The 21,871-nt window shown below is 39.9% G+C and overlaps 1 protein-coding gene across 1 annotated transcript in view; it reads left to right on the forward strand.

Moving 5' to 3' along the window:
* SNTB1 (syntrophin beta 1) overlaps positions 1-21,871 on the forward strand; it is a 303,484-nt gene that overhangs the window by 115,018 nt on the left and 166,595 nt on the right. Inside the window, exon 2 of the mRNA XM_027854065.1 lies at positions 17,928-18,144. Coding sequence (XP_027709866.1) covers positions 17,928-18,144 — 217 coding nt within the window. The remainder of the gene's footprint in view (positions 1-17,927; positions 18,145-21,871) is intronic.

Raw genomic sequence — 21,871 nt, forward strand, 5'->3', positions numbered from 1 at the left:
ATATACAACTCTTCATGACCCCATTTGGGATTTTCTTAGCAAAGATACCAGAGTGGTTTGTCCTTTCCATCTCCAGATGAGGAGCTGAGGCAAACAAGGTTAAGTGATTTGTCCATGGTCACACAGCTAGTAAGTGTCTGAGGCCACATTTGAACTGAGTCTTCCTGACTTTCATCATATGGCAAACCTACATTTTCCATTCACATTCCCTACACTTCCTGACACTCTATCTACCGTACCATGTAGCTGCCCATGTGTAATACATGTGAATGTATCTTTACTATCTTAAAACTGCACTAAGATTTTTGGAATACCTTGTACATAAAATCTTTAAAAGTCAAATGAACTTTCGGGGTGAGGAGGGATTGAGGCCATACTTGAAGGCTTCCAGTTAAAGAAAAGCCACCACTTCCTGACACAACCCATTCCATTTGTAGATAACTCTAATGTGGTTTTTTTTGTGTGTCATTGTTGCTAACTCTAATTTTAAGAAAATTCTGCTTATGCTGAGCCCAAATATGCTTGTTAGCTCAACGGGATGTCTCTAAGATCGATGTTGATTGTCACAAAAAAAGTATTTATCTCCTTGGATGGATCCTGCTTATTCACACCCCCACATCCTCACACCCTGCTTCTGGCTCCAGGGCAGATCTCAGTTGGAAAAGCCATAGACCTAACCAAAGTATGCCCTTGACAATTATATTTTGTTTACCTAATGTGCTTTCCGTTTGAAAAGATTTGTGGGCCGGAGAAGCGCTGGACCTCTGCCACCAAGAAGCATCTGTAAATTAGCTAAGACTGCAATTTTACTTGTGGGACACATTATAAAACTGGGCTTGGAATGATGTCATATATATTTTTAAAGTTACCTGTGGGAGAGGGCTGAAGTGAGGAGGGGGTCTTCCTGCCTCTTGACGTAAGGTAATATGGATGTTTGATACTTCTGACTTGGAAACGAATGAAAACAATACTTGCAGTTGTGTTTTCAGACATCCTTTCTGCCCATTAGTCATTTCCTGGCCTAAGCTGCTGTTAAAATAGTTGCTGTATTTTGTCCTGGACAGGAATGAATGAAAAGTTGTCAGTGTATGCGAGTTGCCAGAGTTCATAAATAGTTTACAAGTTAAGCTTGTTCTCTAGCCTTTATTTTGCATCCCCTCAGCCCTTATGTTACCAGTCCAATTAATAACATATTATCTTCTACATTTCAGATAATATTACCCAATTTTTAGTTTGTTATATTCACTAGAATGTCAGTTCCTTTGGACATGGTTTGTTGATTTGCCTATGCCCATCATGGTTCCTGGGACATAACTGGTATAAAAAAAAATCTTATTGGATTGAATTACCCCAAGTAGATTGTACCTTGTCTGGGGCAAAAATTGAATTCTTTGCTCTTTCTCCTACCTAACCCCAAAGGGATGATGATTTTTGAGTAGAAGCATGGTTTGGTCAGAAGGAAAATTAGCTTGGAAGCAGAATGAAAGATGGATTAGGAGAGACAGTTGTAGTGAGACAACCTGTTCGAATGTTGTTGGAAAAGTCTGGGATAGTTGGCATAGAAGGGTAGAAATGAGTACTAACAGAGCGATAGTAGGAACAGAGAGGAGGGGATAGATATGAGAAATATTACAGAGGACCCTATAATTGATTGGATCTAAGAGAAAAGAGAGAGAGGAGTCACAGAAAACACCACATTCTAAATGTGGGAGATGGGGTATATGATGGTGGTAGAGTCAGAAACAAGGGAGACAAAATGAGGTACAGCTTTAGGTGGAAAGATCATAAGCTTGATTTTGGACCTGCTAAGTTTGAGGTGGTTCTGGGAAATCTGGCAGAGATGTCTTGTTGACAGGTGGGGTTATAGAAATATATTAATGGAGAAAAAATAAATTCAGGAAACTACATTTATCCCTTTTACAATTTTATCTCATTAGAAGGAACCCATTGAATTTGTGGTTTCATGTGCAATCATCTTTTTTATTGTACTGTGTTATGGAAACACTTGTTTTATTCCATAAATTGAAAAAGGAGGAGGAGGAGGAGGAGAAGAAGAAGAAGAAGAAGAAGAAGAAGAAGAAGAAGAAGAAGAAGAAGAAAAAGAAAAAGAGGAAGAGGAGGAGGAGGAAGAAAAGGAAGAAGAGGAAGAGGAAGAAGAAGAAGAAGTTGTCTGAGTCAGTTACTTCACCAAAAGACAAGATGGAAGCATATAAAGTATGACCTTTGGACATAGGGTCATTTTAGTCCAGTTTTCCCCAAGGGGATAAAAGAGCATGTACTCAATGACTACACACGCCATTTATTCAATCCATGTCTCCTTTCACCTTCAGAAGTATCATGCCATATGGCAGCTTTGCTATCAATCAGCAAGCTTTTAATAAGCACCTATTACATGCCAGATACATATAGAGACAAAATTGAAACAGTCTCTGCCCTTAAGGAGCTTAAATTCTATTAGAGGACAAAACATGCACATATATTAGCATATGCAAAATAAATACCAGATAAATATGTTAATTTTTGTTGTTGTTTAGCACCTAAGTGGTGCAGTAGATAGAGTGTGGGGCCTGGAGTCAGCAAGATTCATCTTTCTGAACTCAAATCTGGCCTCAGACACTTACTAGCTGTGTGACCCTAGGCAAGTCACTTAATCTTGTTTGCCTCAGTTTCCTCATCTGTAAAATGAGCTGGAGGAGGAAATTGCAAACCATTCCAGTAGCTTTGTCAAGAAAACCCCAAATGAGATGATGAAGAATCAGACACAGCTGAACTGCAACAGCAATATTTTGTCCAGAGAGGCAGGCATGAGCAGCTGGGAGAATCAGGAAGGACTTCATGGAGAAAGTGTTGCTTGAGTTGAGACAACAATTGAGTTGTGTCAATTTCACAAGCATTTATTTAATTATATATGGCAACATGTACACCTATAAGTATACATAAATATATATTATATAAAATAAATGCTGTCTTAAGGCTCACTTATTCTAGCATCTTCTGATAAAGAAACAGAGGCCCAAATAAGCTTAATAACTTACTCGAGGTCAACAATGTTCTTGTCACCATATTATATACTACCTCGTCAGGTATTAGCTAAAATTTCTGAACTTACATATTTTGTCCTTTTTTTGTTGATTCTTCCATCTCGCTTTTAAAGATCTATATATCGATAGATGAATCTTTCCTTTTAAAAATAGATTTTATCTGTATAAAACATGTAATAAAAATATAAATAAATATAAAAATAAAATAGAAATATAAAATATGCAATATTTATTTATATATATAAATATATCATTATGTGTATTATATATATAAAATCTTTTTTTTTTTCAGGAATGGCTTGTAAGGGGAATATTCTCAAATTCTGTTATCCACACTGCTCACAGACTCCACTTTCTCTAACTTACCCCTTCCTTGAACGTTCTAACCAGGTTATTAATCCCCAGATTTCTGGCTTCATTCCTCCCAATTCCTCTTCCCTTTCATCATATGGCAAACCTACATTTTCCATTCACATTCCCTACAGTGACAGAGCAGATTTCTTCCTTGTAATCTTGAAGTCCTTTTTTTGGTTTTTTAAAGAAGAAAACTTAAACATGTCAAAGGGACTTCTAGGCTCTTTCAGAAACTTGCCTGGCAGGAGAGTCGATCAAATTTGCCTCAAGTATTTCCTCATTAGCTGTGTGTGTGATTTTTTTCTTTTAAACGTCATCTAGGTAATCTTAACAAAGATTTAATTGTGGAAAGTTGGAAACCTTGAAGACATGGGCTTTACCAAAGTGCCCTTTTGGAAGCTGCCCTGCCTGTCTTTTAAAAGAAAAAAAAAATCAAACGAGTCAGTAGATTAATTTGTCTGAGGACCACTTCCTTTTTCATTTTCCTTTTTTTTTTTCAGACTTCTAGAGATTGGAATTTTAATTGCCTCTACTACAATTTTTAATTTACACTGCACAGAAAGGACATGGTTTATTAATTAGCCCTGATTATCAAGCACCCTAAAACCGGCCCTAGCAATTGTAGATAGGTTCAGACAACCCTTAACTAACTGGAAGTACTGTCTGTCAGTATATCAACATGTAATTATGCAGACATGAGCGCTTCAGGCTTGGCAGGTTAAGCCATCTATTATGAATCCAGATTATTTCATTTTACCGGATGTCTATTGAAATGCCATAATTCAGTATTTTAGGTCAACAAAACCAAGATCTCTTACAGGGAAATAGTTTTCTAATTAAACTTTTCTGTTTAGACAAAGCCTTAGCTGAAACACATAAATATCTATACATACAATCACACACACTTAATTTAAAACATTTTTAAATATACTTTCTCTTTCAGGTTCCTATTATAAATACACACTTATATGTCCTATAATATTTAATAAAAAGGGAGGGAAATTAACAAATTTAATCCAACAAACATTGAAATGCCAAGGGTATGCAATTCACTAAGCTGGGATGTTTGTGTGGGTTATAGAGGTAAGGACCTCCATTCAAACCCTAGATCTCTCACTGTGTAAGTTTCCTCTTAGTTCCCTTGTCTGTAAAAGGAAAAGCTTAGATCTAGAGCGGTAAAGGACCAAAGAAGTCCTCTAACTTCACCCTAGAGGAGTTGGTCAGGTAGTACAATGGATAGAGTGACGGTCTTTGAGTCAGAGGAAGATATGAGTTCAACTCTTGTCTCCAACATTTACTAGCTGTTTGACTCTGGGTAAACCTCCTTGGGCCTCATTTATAGTTTCTTCATCTGCAAAAATTGATGGAGTTGTACTCTAAGGGCCCTTCCAACTCTAAATCTATCATCCATCATTTTATAGATGAGAAAATTTAGGCCCAGGGAATTCAAGTGACTTGCCTATGTAGTAAGCCTCTAGGGTGGGCATTGAATTCAGGTCTTCTGATTCTTGAGCCAATGCTCTTCCCATTGTACCACACTGCCTCCTGGGAGTGGGAATTGGGGTAGATTAACAGTAATGTGGTACAGTGAAAGGGCACAGAATTTGGAGTCAAAGTTCAAATCTCTTCTGTTGCTGCTGGTGTGACTTTCTCAGGACTTCGGTTCTCATCTATAAAATGAGGAAATTGTGCTAGATAAACTCCAAGGTCCCTCACAACTCAAAATCCATGATCCAATGATCTCTAAGGTCTGTTCTAGGTATAAATCTACAACCCAATTCTTAGTCGAATTTAATTCAACAAACATGGTTTAAGTTCCTGCTTTGTGCCAGGCAGTATAAGTGGAGAACAGGGAACAGATGGGATGTTGTGGAGATAGAATTGACAGGACTTGCCAGCTGATTGAATGTGGACAGAGTGGGAGAAGGAGGAGTTTTAAATAACTGACTCCAAGGTTTTTGAGCCTGAGTGATCGGGAAGATAGTAGAACCATCAATGGAAACAGGGAAGTTGAGAAGAGAAGCAAGTTTAGAGTGGGAGATGATGCACTCAGATCTAAATTTGGTGAGTTTTACATGCCGGTAGGACATCCATGTGGAGATGACCAGCATTCAGATAGAGATATGAGACATGAACTTTGAGGAAAGATTGGAGCTGTATACTTAGACTGGGGAATCTAATTGGGGAATTAGAGTAGGAAGAGAAAGAGAGAGCAACTTCATGAGAGCTGAGGGAGTAGAGAGTATCCAGGAGGAAGCAATGATCAAAAGTATCAAATGATGCAGGAGGGTCAGGTGTAGCATCATGGCTTGAGAAAAGGGCATTTGCAAAGTTCAGGACAGAGATAGTTGGACAGGCAGAAGAATGGTAGTTTCTGAGGAGAGAGGACAATTTTAAAGCTAAGGATCTCATTAGTGAAGTAGTTTCTAGTGATAGTGACAATGTGAATGGCTAAGGCAGAGTGGAGATAGAAGCCATGGCACTTGAGGACACTGGATCATGAATAATGGTTGAATCTGAGAAATGAATACTTATGAGCCAATTATTGAAGTCATTGAGGAAGTGGGTGCAATAGATAACAATAAAAAACTATCTAGATAGGGAGATGTAATCTGATGACATGAACTTCAAAGATGGAAAGATTCATCCGTTTCCAAATCCCGTTACTGGATTATGCCCACTATCTGCCTTCTTCACTCCAACTCACATACTACTGAACACTTCTGAAAGAAGTCACACAACTTGGTAGACTGGTTCAACAACAATTTGTGAACAAATCTCAACTGGGCCCTTACTGTTTGCATGCAATCCTCTACCTCTTTCCTGATTGATTTCTCAAAGCCTTCTCTTCTCCCATTAAGACACCTACATCATCTTCTTGCCTCTCTTTCCCAGCAATCAATCTCAAACTATTGAAAAACTTGAGTCCACTCATCATGAATTCCTTCTTCTCTTACATTCTACTCCCTTCAAATTCCTTCAACATCATCTCCTATGTTCTCCATCTGCAGAAGATGAGGTGGCCCTTCTCCTTACCAATGCCAACCCCTATTATTGAACCCTTGATCCCACCTTCTATTTCCTCTGGGAGCTTGCCCTTTGATATCCCCTCTCTCTTCCAATTTTTTAACCCCTCCCTGTCCACTGACTCCTTCCCCACTCTCACAACCTCAGAAACTCTTCATTTGACCATAATATTCCTTCAAGTTATCATTCATTACCTGTCTTCCCTTTTATAACCAAATTCCTAGAAAAAGCTGCCTTCTTAGCTGCCTCTACTTTCTCACTTCCTTCTAACTTGTCAAGTTCTCACCATCTGGATTCTATCTGCAATATTCTACTGAAACTGCTTTCTTCAAGGTCACCAGTGATCCTTTTACCACTAAATCCAGTGGCCTTTTGTCAGCCCTCATACTTCTTGACATCTCTGAAGCATTTGTCACTCTGACCCCTTCCCTTCCCCAAATCCAGATACTCTCCTTGTTGTGCGTTCAGGTCAGTAATCTGCCAGGGTTCTCCTCCAACCTGTCCGATGCCTCTCAGTCTCTTTTGTAAGATCTTCATCCATGTTCAGCTGTCTGTGTAAGGGCATATACCAAGAGTCCGTCTTGGGCCCCCTTCTTTTCCCTCTCTACGTTCTCTCTCTTGATATACTCATCAGCTGCCATGAATTCAATTGTCATTTCCATAAAAATAACTGTAATCTTTATATATCCAGCCCATATCTCTTTCCTCAGCTCTAATCCCATGTGGATTGCCCATCTGATATCTCTCCATCTGGAGATCACATAAACATGTCCAAAACAGAACTTGGTAACTTTCCTCTTATATCCAACCCTTTCCCTAATTTCCCTCTTTCTGTCGAGGGCAACATCATTTTTCTAATCACCCAAGTTCCCAATTTAGGACTCTTTCTGCTCACTCACCCCTACATCCAATCAATTGGCAAGTCCTGTCAATTATATTTTCACAGCATGTCTCACATCTGTCCCTTTCTCTCCACTCATAGGACCACCACCCTGATTCAGGCCTTCATCTCCACTCACCGGGGCTGCTGCAATAACCTCCTTCCTGGTTTCCTTACATCCCCAGCCTCTTCTTTTCTAGTCCATAATCCATCCAGCTGTCCCATTGATATTCATAAGTCACAGGATTGACCATGTCACTTTTCTGTTCCCAAAGCACCCAGCGCTCTTTATCTCTGGCATGAAACACAAAGTCCTTCAGAATCGGGATTTAACTTAACCTTTATAGGCTTATTGCATATTCCTTCCATTCACACAGGCTACAGTTCAGCCAGTTTGACCAACTTGCCATTCCCAGTACGTAACATATCATGTCCCATCTCTGCACCTTGTTTGTTGTTGTTGAGTCATTTTCAGTTATGTCCCACTCTTCATGACCCCATTTGGGATTTTCTTAGCAAAGATACTGTAGTGGCTTGCCATTTCCTTCTCCAGCTCATCTTAAGATGAGGAACTGAGGCAAACAGGGGTAAGTGACTTACCCAGGGTCATACAGCAAGTATGTGTCTTAGGCCAGGTTTGAACTCAGGAAGATGAATCTTCCTGACTCCAGGTCTGGCACTCTATGCACTATGGCACCCCCCCAGCTGCCCTAAAGGTTGTCGTTACTCATTCCTTTTTCCTCATTACTACTGCTTGCAACCTCCATCTCTCAAGAGCTACCTCCTCCAAGAAGTGTCCCAAATTCCCTCGATTATTAGTTTTCCCTTCCCTAAAATTACCTGTTACTTTGTTTAACAATTACTTTGTTTTATTTCCTGTTGTCATCCCCAGGAAAATATAAACTCCTTGATGTCTGAGACTGTTACGATTTTACAAATGAAAAGGCTGAGATACAGAGAGGTTAAGTCATTTGCCTCAGATCATACAGCCAGTAAGGCAGGATTTGAACTCAGGTCTTCCTAACTTCAAGTACAGTTCCCTATCTACTACTCCATGTTGCCCATCTACATTTGTTATTGAGTCATTTCAGTCACGTCCAATTCTTTGTGACCCCATTTGGGGTTTTCTCGGCAAAGATACTGGAGTGGTTTGCCATTTCCTTCTCTAGCTCATTTTACAGATAAGGAAACTGAGGTAAATAGGCTTATGTGACTTGCCCAGGATCACACAGCTAGTAGGTGTCTGAGGTCAAATTTGAACTCAGGTCTTCCTGACTCCAGGCACAGTGCTCTATCCACTGCACCAGGGCAAATGCCTTAGCCTCTCTGTATCTCAGGTTTTTCATCTATAAAATGAGGCAGCTGGACCTGATGACCTTCAAATCCTTTCTAGCTCTAAATCTGTGATCCTTTGTGCTGGGTACTGCATCAGGTGCTGGGAGTACAAAGATGATACCTAGCTGCCCTACCTCTCTACATAATAGGTACTTCATGAATGTGTATCCTGTTGAATTGAATTGAATTAAATTGAACTAGTGAGTGATGGTAGCAGAGCAAGGGTAAAAGTGGCAAGAATGTGGAGATTAATAGATGCTTTTGCTCTAAGGGATACTCTGCTATGAGTCAGGATATTGCATCAACCACATCATCTGTGGTAGTAAAGAGAACAGGTTTCATAAATTCCATAGGTTTTCAACCCGGAAGGATCCTAAAAATCGTCTAGCCCACCTCCTTTAAGGGTCAGAGAGTAGACGACTTGCTGAAGGTCACACGTGTGCTGGCAGGCAGACTTGTAAAACTAACCTGCAAAACTCCCAGTGCAGCCTGAACCAGATTAAAATGTTTAACAAAATCAATAAAAATACAGTGCATCATACATAATGCTAATTTGTGGTTTTCTAAGTCAATATGTGGCTGCCAGGCCACATTTCTCTTTGAGTTTGATACTGTTACTGTAGGGGATTCATTTTCTAGCTTGGAATAAAGCCCCTGTTTCTTTGTCCTCTTCTCCCTAAGAATTTGGCCTCTGAAGTAACTGGTTGGTTTTGTTTCATTCCTTGAGGGAGGCACAGTGGCACATCTTCTAGCCACTTAGCAGAAGAGCCTGACACGTGAAGACAAGGCAAGATTTGTACTTTCTCCTAATAGGTCACAGACATTTCAGAAGTTCCTTAAAGGTTCACTAAAGAATACAGCAGAAACTGTAGTGTCTGCCACTCAGACCTAAGACATAGAGTAGAAAACATTTTTCACAGAAAACAGAAGACTTGATCATGCCTTTGCAGTAAACTCAGAGGTTCAGTTCATTCTTTTTTTCCTCTTTTGCCAAATAATTAGCTCCTGGCTGGACCTCCTTTACACTTACGGCAAACGAATCTCCTTATAAAGGAAAACGATGGCTTATTCATAGACATAGACATAGACGCACAGATATCATGTAGCCGAAACAGTATAGGATTATGGGTGGAGGCTAGGTTCAAACTTCAGCTCTACTCCTTATGGGATGAATGACTTTTGGCAAGTTCCTTAATTTCTCTAGGCCTCAGTTTCTTTATAAAATGAGGAAATTGAAGGAAATTATTTCTAAGGTCCTTTATTGTAACAAAATCTTGAAATCGGTGACTCCACCAGTTACTATACTTGCCAAGGAGCCCAGAGAGGGGATACTATTGACTGATGTTTTCATCATGAAAGTTAGTCACCCACAAAAACATTTTGTTGATATTGAAAATATTATCATTGCAGAACTGGGAGAACATTGTACATAGTAACAGCAACATTGTAAGGTGATCAACTATGAATGACTTAGCTATTCCCAGCAATACAATGGTCCAAGACAATTCCAAAGGTCTCATGAGGAAAAATGCTATTCACATCCAGAGAAAGAACTGATGGAGTCTGAATGCAGATCAAAGAACACTATTTTTACTTCCTTTATTATTTTCATGGATTTTTTCTTTTGGTCCATTTCTTCTTTCAAAACATGACTAATATGGAAATGTTTTACATGATTGCATATATATAACCAGTGTCAAATTGCTTACTGTTTTAGGGAGGGAGGAAGTGAGAGAGGGAGAGAGAGAATTTAGAACTTAAAAATTTTCAATGAATGTCAAAATTTGTCTTTACATGTAATTAGAAAAAATAAAATACTATTAAAAAATATTATCATTGTCACACAGATGGAGGCTAACATTTTATTTTCTTTACCAAATCTTTGAGTCAGTGGCACATTGTCAAAATTTTGTCTGGACCTGTGATTTCACTGGTGTAGGGAACTCCCAGTGAGAGAACTCCCTCTTCTAATGTAGACTTTCAACTGCTCTGAAACTTTTTTTAAGTTTTAGAGGGCTACTTGGGGTATGCAGAGGTTAAATAATTTGTCCAGAGTCACATAGTCATTATAGGTCAGATGCAGGACCTGAACCTGGGACTACCTTACATGGAAGCCTGCTCTCTATTCACCACGCCTTGCTAACTCTTGAGATAATGATGACTCACTTTGATATAGCACCTTTTTTTTTTTAACCTGGACTTCTGCTTTCATTCAAATCTGGAACTCCCCTTCACCAATGTAGATCAACAACTCCTCATGCCTAAGGCTGTAAGAGGCTAACTGACTTGCCTAGGGTTACCCAGGTGGGAAGTGCTGGAGTTGGGTTTCAAGCAAATGTTTTCTGCCTCCAAGTACAGTTTGATTTTCATTGTACCATACTTCTCCTTAAAGGTAGAGTTAGCTTTAAAGTAATACATTCTCTCTCCAACATACCAGAAATTAAAGTCCCTGCTCTCATGTTGCTTCCCAGCCAAAAAAAAACATGGCGGTTCAGTAAAGAATACTTTCACTCCCTTGACCCTCACTTTTGCAGATAATTTTGAGGATGGAGGAGATGATAAGAGCATTTTAAAGTCTGCATGCTTTTTAGAAAAGTTTATTTATTTTTAACATTTATTTTTTAAAATTTTGCCTTCTAAATTCTTGCCCTTCCCCCAACCATTGAGAAGCCAAGCAATACGATATCAATTATACATGTGAAGTCACATAAAACATATTTCCATATTAGTCATGTTGCAAAACAAAAGCAATAAAAATAAAGAAGGTAAAAAAAATATACTTCAATGTGCACTTCATCAGTTCTCTCTCCGGAGGTAGATAGCAGTTTTCATTATGAGTCCTGTGGAGTTGTCTTGGATCATAATATGGATTACAGTAACTAAGTCTTTCCTAGCAGATTATCATTATAATATGCTGTTATTGCAATGTTCTCCTGGTTCTGCTCTCTTCACTTTGCATCAGTTCATGTATGTTTTTCCAGGCTTTTCTGAAGTCATCCTCCTCCTCATTTCTTATAGCATAATAATATTCCATCATAATCACATGCCACAACTTGGTCAGCCATTCCCCAGTTGATGGGCATTCCCTCAATTTCTGATTCCTTGGCACAAATCTATATGCTTTTAATAAATTAATTAGATTATATTTTTAAAAATTTTATTTTCAGTTCCAAATTCTCTCCTCTGCCCCCCCCCACAACCCATTGACAAGGCAAGAAATAAGATACCCATTATACACATGAAGTCATACAAAACATTTTCACATTGGCCACATTTCTGCATGCTTTTTGACACATACGTTTTGAATAAGAACTTTCACCTTTACGGCTGCATCTAACTTCATTTAGAGAAGAACAAAGAAGAATCCAACAAAATAATAGTAATTATAGCTTACATTTGTAAAGCGTTTGACTGTTTACAAAACTTTTTTCTCTTTGTGTGTGAAAAATGTTTCTTCTCTTTTCAAACGTGCAGGGGCCAGATCGATATTCACAAGCCACGGCCAGTAGGTTGCGGGGTGGGGTAGAGATAGGTGCATAAATCCTTAGATGACCAAATGGAGTTACCAAGAGTAATTCCTGCCTAGGCCCCAGACTGATGGATGGATACCCTGCAGAGGTCCCTTTCAGCTCCCAATCCAATACATGTTTAGCTGTAGATTCCAGAGGCCTGTAAAGGGCACTTCAGGCCAGTGAATACCACAGCAGTAGAGCTTGAACTGGGTTTATGTTAGTGCCAAGACAGATGAAGAATTTTAGGCAAAGGGTGAGTATGGAGAGAAGGCTAACTGTCCTGTAGCTGGTGATAAAGAAAACTATGGCTTAAGTTAAGCTCATCATCTATTATTTTATTCCACCCCTACTTCACCCTGTTATATATCTCTATGGTTCTTCTTCTTTTAAATGACCCAAGAGGTAAGTGTACCACCTTTGGGGAGCAGCCAAGGGAAAAACTATAGCCTTCCCTCTCTGGGGATAAGTTGAGTAGGCTAGCCCATAAACCTTGAGGGGTGGAGAAGGGGTGAGTGGTGGCAGCTTAAAATTTTAAGGTACCCCAGTGAGTCTGGACTTAGATTTGCTGATAGGAGAAAAATAGTGAGATAATAGGGTCCAGAAAACTGGTTATACTTCACAATACACTATATAGGCCTTTTGATGACAATATTTAAAAGTAGCAGGAAGTTAGAAATCATCTAATCCAACCCTTTTATATTACAAATAAGAAAAAAAAGCCTAGAGATGTTAAATAACTTTGCTAAGTTTCATGTGCTCTTCATGATAGTTCTGTAAGGTAGGTCATAGTTCATATTTATATAATATTTTCCATTTTGCAAGATGCTTTCCTTACAGTAACTCTGTGAGGAATATTACTCATATTTTGTAGATGAAAAGCTGAGGCTGTGAGAGTTTAAATAATTTGCACAAGGTCACATAACTTAGAAAATGGCAGAACTGTGGTTTGAGGTCAGGTGCCATGAACCCTTTTGCAATACTGTTTCTATTATATCGTTCTTTATAATTACAGTCTACAGGATTGGGGAACCTGTGGCCTTGAGGTCACATGTGGCCCACTGGGTCTTCTGGTGTAGCCCTTTGACTGAATCCAGGTCTGTGAAGTCTGGATTCAGTCAAAGGGCTACACCTGAAGACCTAGAGGGCCACATGTAGCTTCGAGGCCACAGATTCCCCAGTTCTAGCTAGGAAAAGAGCCCCTTCAACCTAATAAACCTTAAGATGTGCAGCAAGGAGACATAGGAATTTAAAAAGAGCTACCAAGTCAAGACTACTTAGTGTTTTTCCTTACCATTATGGGACTTCAGTTTGAAAGGCATGATGGATCAAAGATTGGCAATGTTGGAGGGGCTATGGGAAGATAAGTGCACTCATACATTGCTGGTGGAACTAGGAAATGGTTCAGCCATCCTGAAAAATAATTTGAAACTATGTTAGAAAAGTAACAAAATTTTCCCATAACCTTGGACTCAGAGATATCAAAATGAAGTACCACAAGGAGGTTAAAAAAAAACAGGGAAAAGTCCCACATATACCAAAATATTCATAGCAACACTGCCTGTAATACCCCCTCCCCATCCTGGAAACAAAGTACCTTTAGAAATTATGAGTATGAGATACCCAGAAAAACTTGGAAGACTTCTGAGAACTAATACATAGCACAGAGCAGAACAAAAAACAGAAATATATACAATGAGTCATCAGAATTCAGGTCGATGCAGTGACCAGCCTTGACTCCAGAGGACTGAAGATACATTGTATTTCCCTCCTCTCTATAGAATGACAGGGTACTGCAGGTGTGGAAGGAGGCATATGCTGTCAGACAAGGTCAAAATTTTTTATTTTGCTTGACTCTACTTCTTTACTATTAGAGAGAGTTGTGCTGCAGGAAGGGCAGGAAGTATAGTTTGAAGGTGACAGCAATTTTTTTTAACATCTATAAACCTTTCTTTTTAAAAACACAGTGAAAGATTAGCATCCTATTCTCCCACTTGCTGTCTTGTCACGCCTCCTATCATTCATTTGCTGGGGAATATGATCTTTCTCCAACACGCAGGGCTGAACCACCTCAGGTCACTTTATGCAGCTTGTAAAGGGTGGAAATTTCATAGGATGTGGAGTATTCTACCAATTAGTGACAGTGTTTGCAATGTCACTAGGGGGTAGGCATAAAGGGTGGCCTGCAGGCATGACATGTGAGTCTTGTCATAGCCATGCTTCCTGTGTCTTACATTTTCCTTAATTTTTAGTAATCATTAGCAGCTGGCAGTGTTGATTTGATTTCTTCTAAAAATACATTTTTAAAAATGAGAGTCTCAAGATGGAATTTAAGAATGGGATTTTCATTCTCTCCTTTAGAGGAGAACCCCAACCCAAAGAGTGAAATTCACAAGATTATAAATTGGAATGATTTTCTGTTGTCACGGCTGTACATCTTTCCTTCTGAGTCTGGTCATAGGCCCTTCTGAAAATTGTCCAGCAGTCTGTGAAGACAATGTGAGACTCTGCATGGAATTCATATTTGGGCCCAGGAGAAGGAACATTTTTACACTTATTTTTGCTGGATTTTAGAATGAAATCCAAATGTAAATAGGCCCACCTGGTGACCAGATTGACATCCAAACTTAGATTGCATCTTCTCTGAGTCTTTCTTCTCCTCTCCCGGTGGCATCACTCATTTGAGACACCTTGCTGGACTTTTACAATAGCCTTTTAACAGTTCTTGCTGCCTCTGTGGCCTCTTTTTCTCACCATTCTATGCACCAACACCAGATTAATCTTCCTTAAAAAGTACCTTGACTATAGGTATGGAATATTGCATATACTGTCAGATGTGGTTGATGTGTGGCTTGTTTTTGCTGAACTGCCTTTTTTTTCTTTTTTTAAAGTTCCTTGTTACAATGGATGCTTCACTGGACAGGACATGGGAGGGAAGATATATTTGGACAAAAAAATGTCATAAAAACAAAAAAGATATCAATACAACTTTTTGAAAAAACTGTCTTGGACATGTTACTCCTCTGCTTAGAAACTTTAGTGGCTATCTCTCACCTAGAAGATAAATTATAAACCTCTCAGCCTGACATTCAAGGTCCTCAGTTTGTCCTTAATCCACCTTTCTACTTTGCTAGCCACCACCCACCCCACCCTACTCCCCATTCAAAAAAAAGCAAAAAGCACCATGACACAGTGAATAGAGAACTGGTCTTGAAACCAGGAAGATCTGAGTTCACAAGTCTCGCTTCTGTCACGTGACTTTGTGACTCTGGGCAAATAACAAACTTTCAGGGCTCTAAGCAACTTTCAAAGATTAAATTGCAGAGAAGGTAGCAACCTGTACTGGTAGAAGGAGTTGCCTCTTCTGAGAATTCTCTGTATCAATGAAATCACAAGTCCAGTCCTTAACCATAACACATACGCCTTGCTTTTGCTTATACAATTCCCCCAAATTAGAATAATGCCTTCCATTTGTCTCTGACCATCTAAATTCTTCTCAACCTCCAAAACTTAGTTAAAACCTTACCTCTGCCATAAGCAAGCATGCTCTCTCCTGAATTCTTATAGGACTTAATTTGCTTTACCTCTCATGACATTTGTTATATATTGATTCGGGTTGTGGTGACTTGTGTATGTATTTTATTTCTACAAACTAGACTATAATCTCCTGGATGGAAAGAACATTTCACGTTTATTGGTGTCTTCATTCATAGTGTAATGGCTTCCACTGGAACCCCAGGAGCCACCCTGGCGTCTGATAGATGAGCTTTCTTTCTCCTTCTCTGGACACAATTCAGTCTTTCAGTTCCTAGTCATTTTTCCTTCTTCTCTGGACACAATTCAGTCCTCCACATCCTAGTCATTTCTGAAGCAAGCTTCCAGCATCCCAATCCCACCCCCATCCCCATCTCCTTCTATCAGTCCTTTAAGTTTTGTCTTTCTGCATTAGAATATAAGATTCCTGAGGGGTAGGTACTGCTTTAGTTGCTTATATTTGTATCCCCATCACCTAATACTGCACCTGGCACATAATAAGTGCTTAATATGTAGTTTATCATTAATTCACACATAAGTGTTTGTTGAATGAAAAAGTAAATAGCATTCATACTTTACAACAAAAATGATTTTTAAAGAATAAAACTACAAAAAAATTTTATTTACAGACTAATGTTCTGGCTCCCTCTATCTCTATCCATTGAGCAGTCATCTCTCATTCCTTTCGGCTTGTGTCTACTGAAAAGTATACTGGATCTGAGTTCCTAGGAGACTCTTTGATCTTGCCCTGAGAAGTCTTATAGTATCTCACTGAGTCTATTAATCTCCTTGGCTCTGTCTTGGCATTCAGCGCTTTGACAATTCCCAGTTAAATGGATTTCATTCCAACACCCACCCCTGTTTTCTTCATTGAACTGAAAAACAAAGTATGATTAGTGAGAGATGATTTCTAGTAGAGAGAAGACTTCTGGCCAGGGGAATCAGAGCAAGCTACAGGTAGGAGGTGATGTTTAAGATCTTGAAGGATTTCAACAGATAGAGCCAGTTTGGACCAGGCAAATTAAGATAATGTGAACAAAGGCACAGAGATGGTTTATAAAGTATAGGATATGTTTGGGGAATAGCAAGCAGTTCACTTTGATTAGAGCATTAAAGCATATGGTCAGAAGGTTGTTAGAGGGATAGGCATAAAAACAGTTAATTTTTCTATATATGTTCATGGAATTATAGAATCACAGACTTTGAAAGGGACCTCCAAGATGAGAGGGTAGGCAGCTAGATTGTTGTTGGGTCATTTTTCAGTCATGTCTGACTTTTCATGACCCCATTTTGGGGTTTTCTTGGCAAAGATACTGGAATGATTTGCCATTTCCTTCTCCATCTCATTTTACAGATGAGTAAACTGAGGCAAACAGGGTGAAGTGACTTTGCCTTGCAAAAATAATAAATAAATGAGTTACTTATTTTTACAATAAGTCAACTATGTGATCTTGCACAAGTCACTTCATTTCTCTGGGTCTCAATTTCCTCCTTTCTAAAATGGGGTGGGGGTGGACTAGATTGGACCAAATGATCTCTAAGATCACAGGATTATAGGAGCATAGATTTAGAACTAGAAGAGATATTAGAGCCTATCTAGTACAAATATCCTGATTTTACAAACATGACAAGCAAGGCCTAGATATATAAATAAAAAATACAGGGCAGAAGCAGTGTTTAAACCTGGGTACATGGGATTTCAGAGTTAGAAGGGACCTCAATTGTCTTTAACTCATCCTTTAAAAAAAGACAAGCTTTTGCTTAAAGATGTCCAGAGATGGAATACCCTCCCTTCCAAGGCAGCCCATTCTAATTTTTAGACGCAAGTTTGGTTGTTAGGAAGTTGTTTTTCCTGACATCAAAACTAAATTTTCCTCTTTGCAATTTCTACATGTTGCTCATGGTATTGTTTCTGAGACCAAATAAAACAAACCTAATCCCTCTTCCACAGGACATGCTTTCAAATACATGGCAGTTATCGGGTCCCATCTGAGTCTTATCTTCTCCAGGCTAAACACTCCCAAGTTTTTCCTATTAATCTATTGATCTTTGTATATCATGGACTTGCTGCCCTTCACCATCTTGGTTTTCTCTCCTCTGGTTTACCAGTGTCCTCGCTAAATTGATGCCCAGAAATCCAGTGGTTCTCTCCCACCGCTGCCCATTACAGCATCTCTCATAGCCTCTGATTCTATAATCCTGACCATACTTACATTTTTTTTCCTCTTGGATTTTGTCTCTCTGTAGTGAAGTACATGCGAGAAGCAACTCCCTACGTGAAGAAGGGTTCTCCAGTGTCAGAGATCGGGTGGGAGACTCCTCCGCCTGAATCCCCACGGTTAGGAAGCACCAACTCGGATCCGCTGTCGTCACTCTCCCTCTCATTTCACAGAGACAAAAAATGCATCCCACTCAAAATGTGCTACGTGACTCGGAACATGACTCTAAATGACCCTGAAGACAGGTAAGGTGGCCTGCTCTTTCTCTGCTTTATTCCTGCTTTCTGTTCTAGCTGCCATCCAGCTCCTAGGTTGAAAGGGCATTGTGGACATTCAGGAGGTATGGCTGGCATCCTAGAAATCCTTGTGGGTTTCCAGAAAATGCTCTCAAGTGCTGCAGGGAAGGGCCCAGCTCAGGGAGGGAAGATGCATCCCAGGTCCCTGCTTTCCAGTGTTTCCAACAACTGACGGGGGATCATAGCTTTAGGGCTGAAAGGTACATTGGAGGCCATGTGGTCCAACTGGCTCATCTTACAAATGAGGAAACTGAGGCTCAGGGAGATGTTAAGAGACTTGCCTAAGGATACAAGGTAAATGTAAGAGGAAAAAGTTGAGTCTAGGTATTCTGTCTCTAGAGTCAATATTCTTTCCATTCCCACCCCCCAAAAAAAACTGCATTCTTTTAGTAGGTAATTAGCTTGGAATGCTGATATAATGTATGCATCTATCATTAAATCAATAAGTATTTAATGTGTAAGGTATTATGCTAAGTGTGGGGAATACCAGTACAAAAACAAAATAGTTGCTGTCCTTAAGGTGCTCACATTCTAAGGAGGTATCAAGTGCAAACTTAAGTGGGAAAAACATTTGCTCTGGAGTCACTGGGCCTGGGTTCAAATCTAGTCTCTGATGCTTACTGCCCACCTTGGGTAGGTCACTTAACATCATTCTTACCTATAAAATGAGGTTGTTGGACTAGATGCCCTCTAAGGTCCCTCCCAGCTTTTATCTATGAACCCATAGTCTGAAGTACATATGAAATAAATAATTTGGCTTTTATTTATTTGGTGAGGGGTAGGGCATGGCTTAGAGGAGAAAGGTCTAGACTCAAAATGGGGTTCAGCCCACTTCAGCCACTTTCTAGTTCTGTGACCATGAAAAATTGCCTCTCCTTTGTGGTCCTCAATTTCCTCCTCCCTATGGGCAGCTAGATGTCATAATTGTTAGAGCACTGAGCCTGGCATCAGGAAGACCCGAATTCAGATCTGACCTCAGACGCTTACTAGCTGTGTGACCCTGAGCCAGACCCTGTTTGCCTCAGTTTCCTCATCTGTAAAATGAGCTGGAGGAAGAAATAGTGAACCACTCTAGGATCTTTGCCAAGAAAACCCCAAATGGGGTCATGAAGAGTGGGGAATGACCAAACAGCAACAACAAATGGGGATAACGATAGTGCCTTCCTCACAAGGTGGTCTGTGAGGATCAGTTGAGATCATGTGTATAAAGCAGTAGATAAATGGGAACCATTATTGTCATCTCACACTCAGACCTTGGCATACAGTCATACAGTGGAACCAGACCTTTTACCCTAGCTCTACTAATATGTATCTCTAAAGCAAGTGACCTCATGTCCTAGATCCTCTGGTTTCCCATTTGTCAAATGAGGGGGTTTGTTTAGATCAAGGCTCCTTAATGTCTTCTGTGTATCATAGACCCCTTTGTTAGTCTGGGGAATCCTAGGGGACCCCTTCTCACAATATTTTTAAGTAATTAAAGAAAGCATTCAACTTGAGTTTTGCTGTTTAATCATTTCAGTCGTGTACAACTCTTCATGATTCTATTTGGGGTTTTCTTGGCAAAGATACTGGAGTGGTGTGCCATTTCCTTCTTCATCTCATTTTAGAGATGAGGAAACTGAGATAATCAAGGTTAAGTGACTTGCCCAGGATCACACAGCTAGTGTCTGAAGCCAGATTTGAACTAAGGAAGATGAGCCTTCCTAACTCTAGGCAAAGCACTCTATCCACTGCTCCACCTAGCTGCCACCAATTTCAGTTAGAGGTTAGTGAAAATAAAGATATAGATAGATAGATAGATAGATAGATAGATAGATAGATAGATAGATAGATAGATAGATAGATAGATAGACAGATAGATAGATGGATGGATGGATGGATAGATAGATAGATAGAACCTGCTGAAAAGTATCCAGACCTCCAAAGGGTTAAGAACTCCTGATCTAGGTGCTAGGATTATCTTTCTGGGCAAGAGGGAGGTATGCCTATAATTCTCATGTGGAGTGGTATCTCTGGAAGAATTTGAGCAGGAGTCCACGTCACTAGATAATGATATCAGCCAATTCAAGGAAGGCATGGGGAGGTCAGCCAGAAATGAGAAATAAGTGAATTGTGGAGGTTTTTTTTTCTTTTTGTCAGGGTTTCCTAATTCATCTTAACTGGCAAAGACAGCTATTCAAGGGATAGATTCAGGCAGAGGAGGGAGATTGAGAGAGAGGGAGGAGAAATAGACAGCAAATGGGGAATTTCTATGACCTTTGCATCTGCATTAAAATGCTAAAAATAGGAACAGCTCACTGGCCCTTATTTGTAACGTGTGTGGGACAGCTGCATCACACCAGCAGACTAAATAATTGGCTATTTTCACAGTTGCTGACAATGAGAGCCGATGGGGCACGAAAAGGGGAGAAAGTCGCCGTCTCAACCCCCAGATCAATGTTCCTTTTGTTCCTCTCTCCACACTCCAGCTCCAAAGATCCTGCTCGAAGCCCTTCTGAGTCTCAACACATATTTGTTGGATTACAAGCTGCATTTTTACATGCCTTGCCCTGCATCCCCTCTCCCAACACACCCCTCACCATTGTTTATTATATCTCTACAGGGATCAGTCAGTGGAACAAGGGAAAAGAATAGAAGCGAAGCCATGCAGGCAGGAACACACAAGCAGGGCCAGAGGTAGGGAAAATTGTGAAGTCAGCCAAGTTTTCTTCTGCTCAGTTCATCTCCCTTTCTTTCTTTTTGGCAGACATGAAGGTGGGGCAGGGGGAGAGGAAGATTGTTTGGCTAAGTAGGTCCCAACCTATTCAGGTACCTTACCTGGACGTTCCAGATCTGAATCTTTGTTCTGGACACTTCTAAACTTCCTTCCCCTCCCCTTGCAAGGTTGTCCCATACCCTGAAGCTCCCTTTCTAAGGCTTCAATGACCTAATCTGGTAAATTAATCTGTGCTAATAAATTATAAGGTGCTAATGTGATATGGTGTTATTCCTCCTAAGCAACATATTTTAATTTTAAGAAACCTTTATGAGAATCAATGCAGTAACTCCAAAAATGGCCATTTAGGCTGAAAATCTTTCTATAACTGAATAAAATCCAAAATCCTTAACCTGTCCCTCCAAGCCTTCCACAATCTGGTGCCACCCTTCCTTCCTAACTTTATCTCACTTTAATCTGCTTTTTGTACACTATTCTCCAGCCAAATTGGATTGTCCACCTTCTCCTGGACAAGTCTGATAGCACCCACCATTCTCTGTGCCTAGGATGCCCTCCCTTCCTGCTTTTGCTACTTATTGAAATCCTACCTGGCCTCCAAGACACAATGTTACCTTCTTTAGGAAGCTTTCCCAGCCCTGACAACTTGGAAATTTCCTTTTGGAAGATTTTGGAGTGAAGTCAATATTTTCCTGAGCTCTCCCAACACATTCCTCCCATATCAGTCTAAAAATGTACAAACTGAATTCTGCGCAGGAAAGCCCATTAAAAGTCACAGTGAGATATTTTTTTTTTCTAGCCCAGGACAGCTTAGGAAAACAGAAAGCAAAGTCTACAGAAACCAGTATGCAGGCTGGCCAGGAGCGCATGATGGAGCAGAAGTGGTACCAGCAGTTGCAGCAGCAGCCAGAAGCAGTCACCTATGTCCCAGGGATCATAAGGGGACTTAATATCTGGATAGAA

The sequence above is a fragment of the Vombatus ursinus genome, unplaced genomic scaffold, assembly GCF_900497805.2.
Source record: "Vombatus ursinus unplaced genomic scaffold, bare-nosed wombat genome assembly UNPS02010284.1, whole genome shotgun sequence".
NCBI lineage: Eukaryota > Metazoa > Chordata > Mammalia > Diprotodontia > Vombatidae > Vombatus > Vombatus ursinus.